Source organism: Branchiostoma belcheri, unplaced genomic scaffold (assembly GCF_001625305.1).
Source record: "Branchiostoma belcheri isolate BF01 breed outbred unplaced genomic scaffold, Haploidv18h27 scaffold27, whole genome shotgun sequence".
Classification (NCBI taxonomy): Eukaryota; Metazoa; Chordata; class Leptocardii; order Amphioxiformes; family Branchiostomatidae; genus Branchiostoma; species Branchiostoma belcheri.
In genome coordinates, this window is record NW_017803876.1 from 2,651,750 (window position 1) to 2,665,827 (window position 14,078).

Sequence of the window (14,078 nt, forward strand, 5' to 3'; positions counted from 1 at the left end):
TTGGTACTGCAGCAGCACTTCCGGTTTAATGAGGAGTCTGCCAGACAGGGTAACAGATGTCTGATTGTGTCGAGGCCGCCCCGGGCTTGCGACCTGGTTTGATTAATGAGAGGTTCTTCCTCAGGGAATAAGGCGACCTCTGTGCGCTATGATGTGGAAAATTTGAGTGTTAGGGTGGATGAACACCCAGTGTTGACGTAATTTTGGCACTGAGATCTAGTTACCTCCATTAAAATGGAGGTATTGTTTTTGGCGCGTCTATGTGTGTGTGTGTTTGAGTTTCCGCATATTTGTAGTCAGCATAACTCCATAACGCCTTTATGGATTGTGATGATATTTGGTATGCTGGTAGGTCTTAGGAAGCCAAAGGTCAAGGTCAAATATGGGCCTCCTGGTGGATGACCTTGGTACTGCAGCAGAACTTCCGGTTTTTGTATCTTTTGTCCTGAACATGTTATGGTCTTGATTTTTGGGTGACAGATAGATTGTCCTGCCAGGAATAATTGGTGTGGGTTTGGTCCCCCTAGCAGCTTGTTCTGGAACTGCAGGGGACTTTCGGGGGAAAATCTTTAAAAGCCAATAGGTCCAGACAGGAACAATGTATTTTCATCATTTTTGGTAGGTAGGTAGCTGAGAGAGATGTACATAACTTAATGCAAATTATGCAAATGAGGACTTTATTTGCATAATAAATGAGGAAATTCTCTAATTACAGTGTTTTACATTGTAGTACTTTAATACATGTAATGTATGTAATCTTTGGCAGATGGAACATCAACAGATACCAATAATGCAAATTATGACCTCATTTGCATAATTAATGCGAAAAGTCAATGGGTAAATGATGGGAATTTCCTACTTGGTGTAAATTGTAAATTCATCAAAAGTTAACATCACGATACATTAATTATGTTAATGTGGAGGTCATTAGCATAATTAAAGAGGAAATTTACATTTACACGTCAAGCCCATATTTCATGGAGGTATGTGATCTCAGATCTCTTGTTACATGTAAGATATACGTAATTTTGTCAGTGATCACCTTTTCTCACAAAGCGAGATACCAAATCCAGTGCAGCTCGAACGAAAAAAAGTCTGTCAATTTACCGTTAGCGTTGCCGACCGTCCTGAATTTACCGTTAAGCGTTATCGGCCCTGCTGAATTCACCGTTAACCGTTGCCAGGACCCCCCCATGCAGACCCTCATACGTGTCGTGGCAGCTTCCACAGATTTTCTGGTTCGATTTATACGGGGTCTCTTGAGATGGCTCTAGGGTAAACCTACCGCTGTAGTGAACACAGTCATAAGTACTTTCAGTAGCTTTCAGTTTGGATTCAAGGTAACTAAGTATGTGTAATCTAGAACTGACCTCTAACAGCCCCTCCCGTAAGTAACGGTTGAGGGGTGGGGCTTACCTTGCGTCTAGAGTAAACATGTAACTTTGTTTTCAACAAACGAGTAAATTGTCTCGGAATAAATTGTTAGAAATAATTTGAAACTCCATGAATGCGCTTTCTGTAAAACGTCTTTTTTCGTCCCACATGCCTCACCCATGTACCGTGTATAGAAACCAGCCGTTTCGTGTTAGAGTGGCCCCAACACTGCGTACTGTGGTGATGACAGATTGTTAATCTTCGCTGAACATCTGAAGCCGTGACTCCGACATGTCTATCATTCATCAGTACATCTGTTCATGACTGAAGCCACCACCGCCTCCGTTACACCTCGAGCAACCTACAATTCTACGTTTGATGTGTTCTGTGGCCTTAACCGGAAAAAGGTTTAATAGGATTTTTACAGACCTGATAAGCGTTGGCAGCGCGGGGTTACTGTGCAAAGCCATTTATCTAAATTACGCGTAACAAGTGGTAAGAAGCAGGGGCCTAGGGGGCGGTGCAGCTCGGTAAACATGGCCCTTTATTTCACACTCTATCTTTCTCGGTCTGTTCGCTCTCTTTATTACCTGGTTTGTTTGATTCTCCATATATTAGAAAGCAGCAAATCAAAGCAGAAAGAACAACAGATGTGTGTGTTGAGGTTTGTGGTTGTTTGCTAGGCTTCCGGATAAGAGGTTTTATGCCCTGTATCCATTGGTTACAGATGTACGGATTCCATAAATAACAACCCTCTTCAGGCATGCCAGGTTAAATCTGCATGGCATTAATTGTAAAACATAAAAAACGGCATTTTCAACTATACTTATCTCCAAGCAGATGCTACGGTGGCAAGAGTGTCCATTAGAAACCGACTAATAACGGACACTCCAAATCCAATGGCTATAAATGGAAACTTCTCTGGCTAATTTGATACCGTCTTGCCACTGTAGCATCTAACGTTAAATCTGCATGGCATTAATGGTAAAACGTAACAAACGTGTTTTCAACAATATTCATGCTGTGCGTATACGTTCGGTGGCTAATGGACACTCCTCTGGCCAATGTCATGGACATACCGTATTGCCACCGTAGCATCTGCTTGGAGATTAATGTTATACGCCAGCTGAATAACTGTGTCCCTTGAACTTGACCTTCCCAGGAGGCTGACGTCGGTGCCGCACATCGCGGGGCGGCCGATGGACCTGGGGCAGGCGGAGGAGCTGCGGGACCGGTGGCTGCAGTACGGGCTGGACTCCGCGCGCCTGACTCCGTACGACATCCTGCTGTCCTACCCCAGCAGCGACGATAACAGGTAACCTTGGTGTCATCGTGATGATTATTCATGTGCTGCTTTCCCTTTAAAATGGATTTCTAAAAAATGCCTCTTCAATCAATAAGCACCAGCGTTCTTAGCAATGCCTGCCCATGCGAAATCTGTTCTTCAGCTCATACGACAAGTTCACGTTAGACTTGTTCAATTGGCAAGGACTTTGGGCATAATTTTATAAACGGTTAGGAAATGCCTAACATAAAAATGAAAGCAGGACGGAAAGGGTTTACAGAACGTAGCCTCCTGCGTTTGTTGGACCTGGAGTCGAGGAACTGGCCTGTGTAGATCATGGGAACTGTTAGCCTGAGTGTCAGCCTTATTAGCTTTCGTCCGCTACCCAAGGTCCGCTCCCCGCCACCTTGGGTAGCGGACGAAAGCTAACAGGTTGACACTCAGGCTAGGGAACTGTCTGGCACCCAGGCTAGTTTTCTAGGTATAGGGAGAGGGTGTTACAAATTGCTGCCGTACCTTGTATCCTCCAGCCCGAGCCGAGTGACGCTGATGGAGGCTAACGGGACGGTAGTCATCCAGTCGCAGGTGGAGGAGGCTCCCCTGGACGAGTACCAAACCGACCCGAACATCGTCCCGCCGTTCAACGCCTACTCAGGCTCCGGAGACGTGGAGGTACGAACCGGTTTTACTAACTACAGGATTGCGATCTAGTCTCTGTCAGACTACTTTGCTTGCCAAAAAATACTAGAATTTGACCACAGAGATCATAGAGTTGTAAAGCTAGGCATTTGGTCAAATTCTACTATTTGTTTCAGTTATTGAAGCAAGGGTAGTAGAGTCTAGGTCACATCCACATACAATTATGATCGACGGATGGCACGGCACGGCAAGACCAGGTTCGTCCATTTGGTTCATGAAGGGAATACTCTTCTGTGCCACCAGAAATATGCCTATGGTTTCTTTCACTCCGACATTGAGATTGCCCATAGTTCTCTTCCGCGGTTACTAGGCTTGGTTTTGCTATACGTTTTTACTTGTCGGGTAGTCTCCAAGGTCAATGCTGTTATTCTTCTGCCCTACAGGGGGAGCTGGTGTACGTAAACTATGGCAGAGTCGAGGATTTCTTCCATCTCCAACGCGACCTGAACATCGACCCCGCGGGGAAGATCTGTATCGCCAGGTACGGCAGCATCTTCAGGGGAGACAAGGTGAGCCAGGGGGAGGAATAAGGAATTAACATACGTCCTATGAGTACATGTACAAAGTAGGGAAACCGACCTACAATCCATAAAGGAAACCAACCAACAATCCATAAATATGGCCATAGCTGACATGGCTTTTTTGGCCCGCTTCCAGTTTGTTGAGATCCCATTCATTTGACATCGATTTGCACGGATATTTTACATATGACAGGCCATCCGTAACCATCTTATTAATTAGATTTAATGACTTGATTCCCTGAATAATGAATTAGCGAGGATAGACGGTACGGTTTCCTGATAAATAGGGATGAAGCTTGTCAACTTGCTCTCATGCAGGATAAAAACTTTCATGGTTCCAATAAAATGTAATCGTAGGAGTAGCAATATTTGCAGGAGTTGCGCTCTTTCTGGTTAATTGTTAATTCACTTCGTTCTCTTGCAAAGGGTGTAACTGAAATATTTGTTAATCAATCTCTTTAAGGCGGAGAAAGCCGAGCAGTTCGGGTGCCTGGGCCTCATCATCTACTCGGACCCCGCGGACTACTCCGCCCGGGGCTATCCCGTGTACCCGGACGGGTGGATGTTGCCGCCCTCCGGCGTGCAGCGGGGAACGCTCATGATCGCACAGGGCGATCCTCTCACTCCATTCTATCCTGCAAACGGTACGGGAAAGCTTCCCCTACTCTGAACATACCACGTCCGTTTCGCTGTTCCACATTATGACACAAGTACGACATATAATCTCCAATACTACATGTATGTAGTTCTTATGTCGAGTAGGTTAGCTTCCGAGGGATGACTATCATCTCATACAGTTGTTGAGTAATTAAATTATTACTATGATGTTTGTTTCTCTGTTTGTTTGTCATAGAGTACGCATACAGGCTGTCTGAGGAAGAAGCTAAGGTAGTGTCGGGACTTCCGACTATCCCCGTTCATCCTATCGGCTTTGGGGTCGGCATAGAGTTACTGAGGTACGTCTTAAAGGATTTCATTCTCACCTGAGACGAAACTATGAGCTTTTGCTGAATTCAAGGTTCTGTGTTCGACCGATCGATCGATCGATCGATCAATTGAATTGATTGTTTGTTTCATTGATTGATCGATCGATCGACAGATACTTGGGAGGCAACGAGGCCCCTGCGGAATGGCGGGGAGACCTGAACATCACCTACCGGACAGGACCAGGGTTCCAACATCCGCATACGGGCAGGTATGTTGTGTGACAAAGGTTGTGTTCAAAGTAGTAAGAGGGCGATTTCAATAGGCTTATGGTCTACTAATGAAACTGTTGAAAGCTGTTATCATGCTGTATATGTGTGAAGCATCAGAGTCGTGGATAAGATCAAAAGGAAACATCTGAAATTCTGGTTACAATGACAGGAGAGTGCGGCTTCAGGTCAACGTACAAAACGAGGTCAAGAGGACATACAACGTCATCGGCATCATCGAGGGCAGCGTGGAACCAGGTAAACTTTCCCATTGGCATGGTGTTCTATGTTGATATCGTGATACTATTTTATCATATCTTGTCAGTTTGCACCACATTCATCCTCTGTGTAAGAAATGTATTCTATGATGACCAACAATGATATCTGTCTCACATTACAGAGTTACAAATTTGGTTTGACAATTTTGGCCCGATAGAGAACAGCTACTAGTGCCTAGTAAAATTGTTAGACCAGGACCTCTTACCAAAGTCAATATTTTCCTTTCCCGTAGATCGGTACGTGATCATGGGAAACCACAGGGACGCCTGGGTGTTCGGATCCGTGGATCCTTCCAGTGGAAGTGCAGTACAAGAAGAGGTCGCTAGGGCCTTTGGAAAACTGAAGCAAGAAGGTAGATAGCCGCTTCTTGAGCACACTCCTCTGTTTCATGAGCTTGATTGGCTGCTTATTTATTTGTTTGTTGATCTGCTTCAACATCTAAAACCCCTTCGTGTTGTGAAGGTTGGCGCCCACGCAGGAGCCTTGTATTTGCCAGCTGGGGCGCTGAGGAGTATGGCTTGATCGGCTCTACCGAGTGGGTTGAGGAGTACAGCAAAGTACTGAGTGAACGGGCTGTGGCTTATCTCAACATAGACATAGCCGCCCTCGGTAAGTGACTGACATCTCAACGGCTGAAAGTTCAATTTACACACTATTAAAGCCCACTTGTACTGTCGACACCGACACTGTTGATGCTCTACCTTATATTCCTGTTTTCATTGTTTTTACAGGTAACTTTACGTTCAGGAGCATTGCGAGTCCCGCCATGTTTCAGTCTGTGTTCGACGCCACGAAAAAGGTAACTTTTAAGTGTCCTACACGCATAAGGCAGTTTTCTATAGCACAAATGATGCCGAAACCAACACACAGTTACTTACACGTAGACATACTTTCAGACACATTGAGATTGTAATAAAAAAAGCTTTCTTGTTTTGCACCACAGAACAGTAATGTGTTCAAAAGTAAGAAATGAGAATCGGCATCGGTCGCCAAATATCAGTGGCATAAAGAGGCGTGGCGTGGCGTTGACTTAGCTTTACGCAATACAGCGTGGTCCTAAACAGCACATTTCAACTGAGTACCTGTGGTATCGTAACGCTGTCTCCCGCTGCTGCTAGGTGCCGGACCCGGCCGTCAACCCCGCAGGCAGCAGCTACAACTCCGTGTACGACTCGTGGGCGGCAAAGCTCCCCAAAGACGCGGGGAATCCTAACTCAGTACCAACGTAAACGTCTAGTCAAATGTTGTCAGAAACAGAATTGAATACAGTTTACATAGAATTACTATTTGTGCCCTATTTGTAGGCCAGTAATTTCAGTATATTTAAGGGGATCAACAACTATTAAAAGAATAGGAGGATGAAAGAGTCAAGATCTTTTTCACCAACTTACTTCTTCTTCTTATAATAGTAAGATATTCAGACTAGACAGGTCAATGACTAATTTTTAACGGTGTCGCTCAAGGTAAGGTCATTGGCCACTTCTAGGCATAGAGCTAGCCTGTAACTGTAACAGCAACTCTTCTCCCTGAGTCAGAAACATCCTCACAAGTAGTGAGGACTAACTGACCCAATAGGAGAAGCAGGGGTTACGAGGCTGGTCGAGTTTCCGGATCAATCACTACTCGTACTCATGTACGTCCACTCTATCCTACAGAATCGGCCAGCTGGGGTCCGGGAGTGACTACACGCCGTTCTTCCAGCATCTCGGCATCTCGTCTATAGACATCCGCTTTATTTGCGATCCGGTAACGTCCTGTACTGCGTCTATGGATAAGTCTCATAATTCAGGTCTAAGAATGAGTCTACATAACTTGTTTCGTGCGAATCTTGAAAACAAAAACGACAACTAAAACGACAACTTCATTGAACTTATACGTAGATAAGCGTAATATTCACAGGTGCAGATAACGTTATAACGTTATGAGAACGTCTTTTAATGATTAAAGAGATAACATCAACTTTTTGTAGCGGAATTTGCACAATAGAATTTTAAAAGGCGTTCGGACAGAATGTCTTAGGCAGGCTTGACATGGGGATTACTGTTCTTAATGTTCTACTTATGTACTTATTTCTCCAGGCCGTCATTAGCTACTACGCCCTGTACCACTCCTCATACGAGACCTTTGACCTCGTGAAGAAGTTCATCGACCCTGAGTTCAAGGTTCACCAGGCCGTTGGTCGGGTGTTAGCGGAGATGGCGCTGGACCTGGCCGACTCGCTGGTCCTCCCGATAGACCCCACCGCGTACTCCACAGCCCTACAGGACATCGCAGCGTCCGTCAGGACGGAATACAGCACGCAGTTCGCTGAACAGGGCATCTCACTGGGTAACTTCATTGTTTTTTTTTTTAAGACAAGACATGGTGACGGCACTCTCAAGCTTTCAACTTATCTTTAAGCCGCCACCAACGCAGAGGACAATATGACTCATTTTCACCTGAATTAAGTGAGGAAAGTCGTGTGTGCCTTTCCCAATGGCACAAGATCGGTGAAACCCGGTACCTCTTGGTTCTGAGCCGAGCGCATTACGCCAACTGAATTGTTGTGGCTGCCTTTAACTTGTAAGTTTTACGAAGTAAATGCTGGTCACCATACTCACCTTGCATACCTGTTCCAATGCTATCTTACCCCAGACCATCTGAACTCCGCTGTGGACAACTTCACAAGCGCAGCCCAACGCTTGAAACGCAGGATGGCGGACATTGACAGGAAGAAGTACGAAACGTACATTCTTAATCCGGCAACTAACGCTAACTCTACGTACCTTTGATAATTATAACACAAACCTAGTTTTTACAACCCCAAATTGGATGAATAGCTGAAAATACAAATACAAACCCAATATTGGGTGAATAGCTAAAACGCTAGTCGTCTATCAAACTTGACAACACTATTTATTTGTTCTGTACAGCCCGTTGGCTGTCCGTGTTGTAAACGATCAGCTGATGCAGTTGGAACGAGGCTTCATCGATCCGCTAGGCCTGCCGGGAAGGGAATGGTACAGGTAAGATGGCGTCGTTTGTAGAAAAACTAGAAAGGAAAGACATTTATAGTTGCTGTCGCCTCTACAGAATAGGAAATGCTGATGTTTAATTTGAGTTGACGTGCACTGCAAGACATGGAAAGTAACATTAGAACAAAATTGTTTTCGTTTCCAGGCACGTCGTTTACGCGCCCAGCGCTCACAACTCGTACGCTGGCCAAGCCTTCCCGGGATTGGCTGACGCCATGTTCGACATCGAGAACGCAGTCAATCAGACCGCTCGTTGGGAGGAGGTGAAGAAACAGCTGGCTATCACCACGTACACTGTCCAATCAGCTGCCACAGCGATAGAGGAAGGCGGCTTGTGATGGCCCATCATCTAACTACATAGAGTTGTACTTGTAGTTTGTTGTCCATACCTAAAAAAACCTTCAGTTTCTTTTCATATGTGTAGTGTGTGCTAGCAGATAAAGTCAACTCACACTACATCTTCAAGCTACATTCTGAATTAATCCGTTTCATCGAAAGCACCATACCATTGATCTGAAGCGCGCACAAGTTCAATAAAGTACAATCGACCCCGCCACTGAGGTGTCACCAAAACATGGTAACATGGTGTTATACATGTATTTTGATATATGCCCTTACTTTGATTATATATTCCCCTAAAGTGCCCCAACAGGGGCTATATGGGGGTGTAGCCGGGGCTTGTACAACATCCTAGAGCCCCGGCAAAGATGAAGATGAAGATATATGATGAAGGGTTTATTTTCTGTTGGTTGTACTGCCTTTGAAGTAGCGGTTGATTTAAAATGCTTAGTAACATTTCTAGTTGCTGAGGATTTTCAACGATTAGAGTATAGAATTGACCATGACTTAAATGAAAAGCGGCCAGAAGACTTTCTCATGAATAAACAATGGTTTAAACATTTTTCTTTTTTAAGAAGAGATTAAACACACATCAGGTTTATTTTATAAGTGGATGCTGAGAGGTTTTGTTTTGCTGACATAATGGACAACCAGGTGAGTTACTAGTAGTGGCGAACTTTAATAAACGCAGAAAGAAAGAAAGAAAGGTACAGACCGACCAAGGAGCTTCAACAAGATATAACGTCCTTGGATCGACCAAAGACTTTGCTATGAAATCAGCTATTTGCTCAGTGCCACCATCTTCTCACTGAGTTCCCACAGCTTTCTTGCCGCCTCGTCATCCATGGCCTGGGGGGCGGGGTCCTTCGGCTTACATTCACTGTAGGAATAGCACGAGACCAATGGAGTGATAGTGACTACATGCTAGTATTACGATACAGTGCAGGGTGTAGATAGTTTGAACTTTATGCCGTAAATCTCGAGGCTATGGCAGCAAGCTTCTAAGGCTTCCTTCCCACTAGGCGGTGATCGTTGAGTGACGTTGAAAGTTGGATTTGAGTGAACCTCGGTTTTAATTGGAATATGACGCGATGTGAAGGCATACGACAAGGCATACAAAAACAAGGCAAGGCATGCGCAAAAGCAAGGCAAGACATACACACCTCCGAAAGAGGCTTCTTTCATGTCTTTATCTTTTACTTGGCCCCTAATAACGTCCTAATGACCGTATTGGTCCTTGTCCGTCTCACCTGAAGTACTGCCCAGACCGTAGCCCGTCTGCCACGCTGCAGTGGATGGTGGTCTGCGCGCCTTGCAGGAGAGTCTTCCCGTACAGCCACCGGTGCATCACCCCCACAGCACCCCACAGCAGCGCCCTGGCGGACAGGGTCTGGCTGTTCAGCCGGGAGGTCGCCACGTAGCCGGGTGTCAGGGAGACTGCTGTGACGCCGGACCCTGTGGATTCAGATGCAGATTTTTATTTCCAATGGCATGCACACGAATAAAATCAATATGATCTTCAAAGGCACGTACTACAAAGAAAGCCCAATAAAAACACCGAAGCCTAAACCTCTGCTTGGAGAGTAACAGCATTAGTATTTATTGTGGTAGTGTTCACTTGTCGCCTTTCGTAGCAGCATATATTCATGGATTGTTGGCCAAGATGATGACTTAAAAATTTAAAGCAAGGCACAAACTCACTACAACTTTTAAAATGACCTGGTAGCACTGTTTCAAGTATCATGATCGGGTTATCATCATTACTTAACTTCAGGTCCGACTCACTACCGACCTGCCAATCTCCTCGCCAGTTCCCTCACAAACAGCATGCTGGCCAGTTTACTTCTCCTGTAGGCCCGGATGGGGGAGAAGTTGTGATGAAAATTGATGTCGTTGAAGTCTATCTCCGGTTCACGGACATGAGCACCCGAAGACACCGTGACGACCCTGCTGGGAGCAGACTTCTTCAGCAGGTCCAGGAGCAGGTTGGTGAGGAGGAAGTGCCCCAGGTGGTTCACAGCGAACATCAGCTCAAACCCGTCTGCGGTCTCCGGATCCGTTCTCGGACAGAAGGAGATGTCGCTTCGCATTCTCAATACCGGAGAAAATCCTGACATGCAGAATGCATTTGTATTATTTTTGCATTGGAAACAAAATGTGTTTTTCTTGATAATCTACCTTGTTTGGTTGGCAAAACATTTCATTCAGGCCTCATCATTATACGGTTTCTCACCTGCATTGTTGACGAGCACATCTAGCCTGGGTTCTGTCTGTATGATGTGGGTGCAGAAGTCTCGCACAGACGACAGAGACGCCAGGTCCAAAACTCCCACCTCCACATTTCCATTTCCGCTGGACTTACGGATCTCTTCAGCGGCTTTCTCGGCTTTCCTCGCGTTTCGACAAGCCAGGATCACGCGAGCGCCTGGAGGACAGACAAAAGAGGAGTGTCTGAGTGACCCTCGAAAGAAGAATGGCATTTTGCGGTAGTCATCGTGGTTAACCTCTGTCTCTATGCCAAAACTCGAAACAGTTGTCGGTTCTCAAACGGCAGCGCCATGTCACGACGAATAACCGCTCGTACTATTGATAAAGATGTCGTATGAGGAACCGAGTTTCAACATGTGACAACTCAGATGACTATTTCCTGAGAGAGGTGAAAGAGGCTATTTACATCAGGGCCCTTCACATTTCACTCAACCGCGACGGGGGCCGTCATCGTCTACAAGATACCTTTGACCTAGTGTTGACATCCCAATTCAAAGAAGTCACGTGACAAGCCTCACTGGGTCAGTCTACTGTGTTGGATGAAAAGTTTTAACTCAAAACAGGTGACAACTCACCTCTCTGCGCGAGGTCCCGCGCCGCCTCCTTCCCTGTGCCGGTGTTGGAGCCTGTCACGATAACAGTCTTCCCGTCCATGCGCACATCACATCGGCACACTCCAGCCTTCGGGAACTGAAGGCCTTTGCTGATCCACAGGTGAATCAAGTAGATGACTGTAGTAGAAAATTGTATTTTTTTATGCTGGACCTCGTCTTTTAATCGCATTGAATGCTGACAACAAAATAGCGCGTGTACACACACGCGTGTAAGCGTCCAGACTGACCGTCCTTTTTGTCACTGCGATTATGGAAATTATGAGAGCCCCATGTGAATGTATTATTTCAGTTGATCATATTCTTCACCCAGTGACAGGATTATCTTAAGAAACAAGGCTATTCTAGCTTTTCCTCATAACTTATGCAAATAAGGTCCTGATTTGAATAAATTATGTTTAGTGATGTTCACCTTCACTTAACTTCCAATTATGGCAAGTATTAAATTCCCAGCAGTTACCACTATGAAATTTTAGCAATTTCACATTAATTATGCAAATTAGGTCTTCATTTACATAATCAATACCTGTCATTGTTCCTGACGTTCTTGATTACATATGTCACAAGTGTTTCATAGCTCTAATATGGAACACTACAGATTTATAGAATTTTCTCATTAATTATGCAAATTAGATCCTGATTTGCAAAATTGTAATTTAGTTATGCCAAGCATCACTTCAGCTACCACTGCCAAAATACATCCTTCCGAGGCAGGGTCGGCGGCGCGGTATTCTATATACCTTACGACCGATTATAGAACACCGCGCCGCCGACCCTGCATCGGCAATGTCTGTTCACCCACCCATGGATGCATCGATCCATGCAATGTTTCGGTGTATCGGTGGGTTGGTGGGTCCTTGTGCTTACCTGGCTGGGATGACATAGTTGTCTCACCAGGTAGAGCAGTTTATCTATCGTTTTGTGCGCCCCTTTTTAGGGGCTACTATTTTTTGTTTGGTCCGCACTACCATAAACAGTGCATCGGGAGGATGCCAAAATAATGACGATCCGTCAACCGGTTTTTTTAGTTATCCTCTCTTGAAGATTTTATCTGAAGATTGGAGTTGTCGTGTTTACAAACACACACACACACACACACACACACACACACACACACACACACACACACACACACACACACACACACACACACACACACACACACACACACACGAACGCCCCTGATACCATAACCTTCTTGGCGAAGGTAAACATAACATATGTGACAGGTCATGGAGGTAACGAGAGGCCACCCTATAACAGCTTACCGACTGAAACCAGCACAGCAGTGGCGATAGCAATGGCTTGCCAGATAGCAAGACCTGTATGCCTTAGGGTGTCTAGCACCATTCTGAACCTGCCTGTCGCTGCACGGCTGTTTTGACTTCGTGCTTTTTTAGTCCAGTCCTTGATTTCTTGTGGCGCTCTCTCTACTGGGACTACTTGTACTGTTTCTCTCCGACTCCAAATCGGTGCCCCCCTGGGCGCCCCGTGTCGCTATGTAAATGTGTAATATTTACGACCGTGCATGTGACTCAGCTGAGTGAGGTAAAGGTCACTGCACCTTGCACCGAATGGCGGATATTCTATTATCCTGCCTAATATACTACCTTTTAATTGTTACAATTTGGGTTATTTGGGTGGGCATATCTATGATAATGTATTGGTGGACATTGAACACCTGAAAGTGTATTTGTCTTTGTCAAAAAGTAATGTTTTCGGTGCCGTTTGTGTTTGTTCGCTTCCTCCCGGGTAGCCTGTAGTAGACTAACTCCCCTGGTATGACCGTATGTTATCTGTCTTTTCGGCCAATTCCTACTCTTTCCAATCGCATCTGAAACCTGATAGAGGCTAGTTTTCCTTTTTTTATGTTGCTGGACATCATAACTTTAAATGTTGTGAATGAATCCGTAAGTGCAAGCAGGTTTAAAATCAAATTTTGATTTTTAGCCTCCTTGGTATGTGGATAGGTGTCAGCAAAAGTGAAGGACCGTCAAGTTCGTTACGGACCTCCTAGCAGCTGTCCATGGTACTGAAGTGGAACTACCAATTTTGATGTCTCTTGTTCTGCATGGGCTATGTCGGCTTGATATTAACGAAATGTCAAATTGTTAATGTGTGATAGGTTTAGATACGTAAAAACTACCCACAAAAGCAAGCAAAACAAAACAAAACAAAACAAAACAAAACAAAACAAAACAAAACAAAACAAAACAAAACAAAACAAAACAAAACAAAACAAAACAAAACAAAACAAAACAAAACAAAACAAAACAAAACAAAACAAAACAAAACAAAACAAAACAAAACAAAACAAAACAAAACAAAACAAAACAAAACAAGAGAAATGTTACTAAGCTGTAATACGATGAGTTACATTATCAAATTGGATGGTATACTGACAATAAGTGCGCCGGTCAGACACAATATGTACAGTTTTTAAATATTACCACTTTAGAAAACACAAGTTCAGTCAAACATCGCAAGGAGTCCAG

The 14,078-nt window shown here is 44.8% G+C and overlaps 2 protein-coding genes across 2 annotated transcripts in view; one reads left to right on the top strand and one right to left on the bottom strand.

The window, feature by feature from the left end:
- The window catches only part of LOC109472171 (putative N-acetylated-alpha-linked acidic dipeptidase), an 11,232-nt gene extending 1,996 nt beyond the window's left edge, over window positions 1-9,236 (top strand). The window contains exons 2-17 of the mRNA XM_019771754.1: window positions 2,537-2,689; window positions 3,190-3,331; window positions 3,742-3,867; window positions 4,343-4,523; window positions 4,733-4,835; window positions 4,979-5,074; window positions 5,245-5,330; window positions 5,584-5,703; window positions 5,814-5,960; window positions 6,083-6,150; window positions 6,470-6,576; window positions 7,007-7,097; window positions 7,430-7,679; window positions 7,986-8,067; window positions 8,264-8,356; window positions 8,511-9,236. Of these exons, the coding sequence (XP_019627313.1) occupies window positions 2,537-2,689; window positions 3,190-3,331; window positions 3,742-3,867; window positions 4,343-4,523; window positions 4,733-4,835; window positions 4,979-5,074; window positions 5,245-5,330; window positions 5,584-5,703; window positions 5,814-5,960; window positions 6,083-6,150; window positions 6,470-6,576; window positions 7,007-7,097; window positions 7,430-7,679; window positions 7,986-8,067; window positions 8,264-8,356; window positions 8,511-8,703 (2,038 nt within the window). The 3' untranslated portion in view covers window positions 8,704-9,236. The remainder of the gene's footprint in view (window positions 1-2,536; window positions 2,690-3,189; window positions 3,332-3,741; window positions 3,868-4,342; window positions 4,524-4,732; window positions 4,836-4,978; window positions 5,075-5,244; window positions 5,331-5,583; window positions 5,704-5,813; window positions 5,961-6,082; window positions 6,151-6,469; window positions 6,577-7,006; window positions 7,098-7,429; window positions 7,680-7,985; window positions 8,068-8,263; window positions 8,357-8,510) is intronic.
- A 228-nt stretch (window positions 9,237-9,464) lies between these two features.
- Window positions 9,465-13,067, bottom strand: LOC109472189 (retinol dehydrogenase 12-like). Its single transcript, XM_019771784.1, has 6 exons — window positions 12,852-13,067; window positions 11,548-11,703; window positions 10,938-11,129; window positions 10,497-10,814; window positions 9,955-10,159; window positions 9,465-9,584 (listed from the first exon to the last, which is right to left on the bottom strand). Exons 1-6 carry the CDS (start codon window positions 12,931-12,933, stop codon window positions 9,485-9,487), a joined length of 1,053 nt encoding a protein of 350 aa, XP_019627343.1. The 5' UTR covers window positions 12,934-13,067; the 3' UTR covers window positions 9,465-9,484.
- Window positions 13,068-14,078: the final 1,011 nt, after the last annotated feature.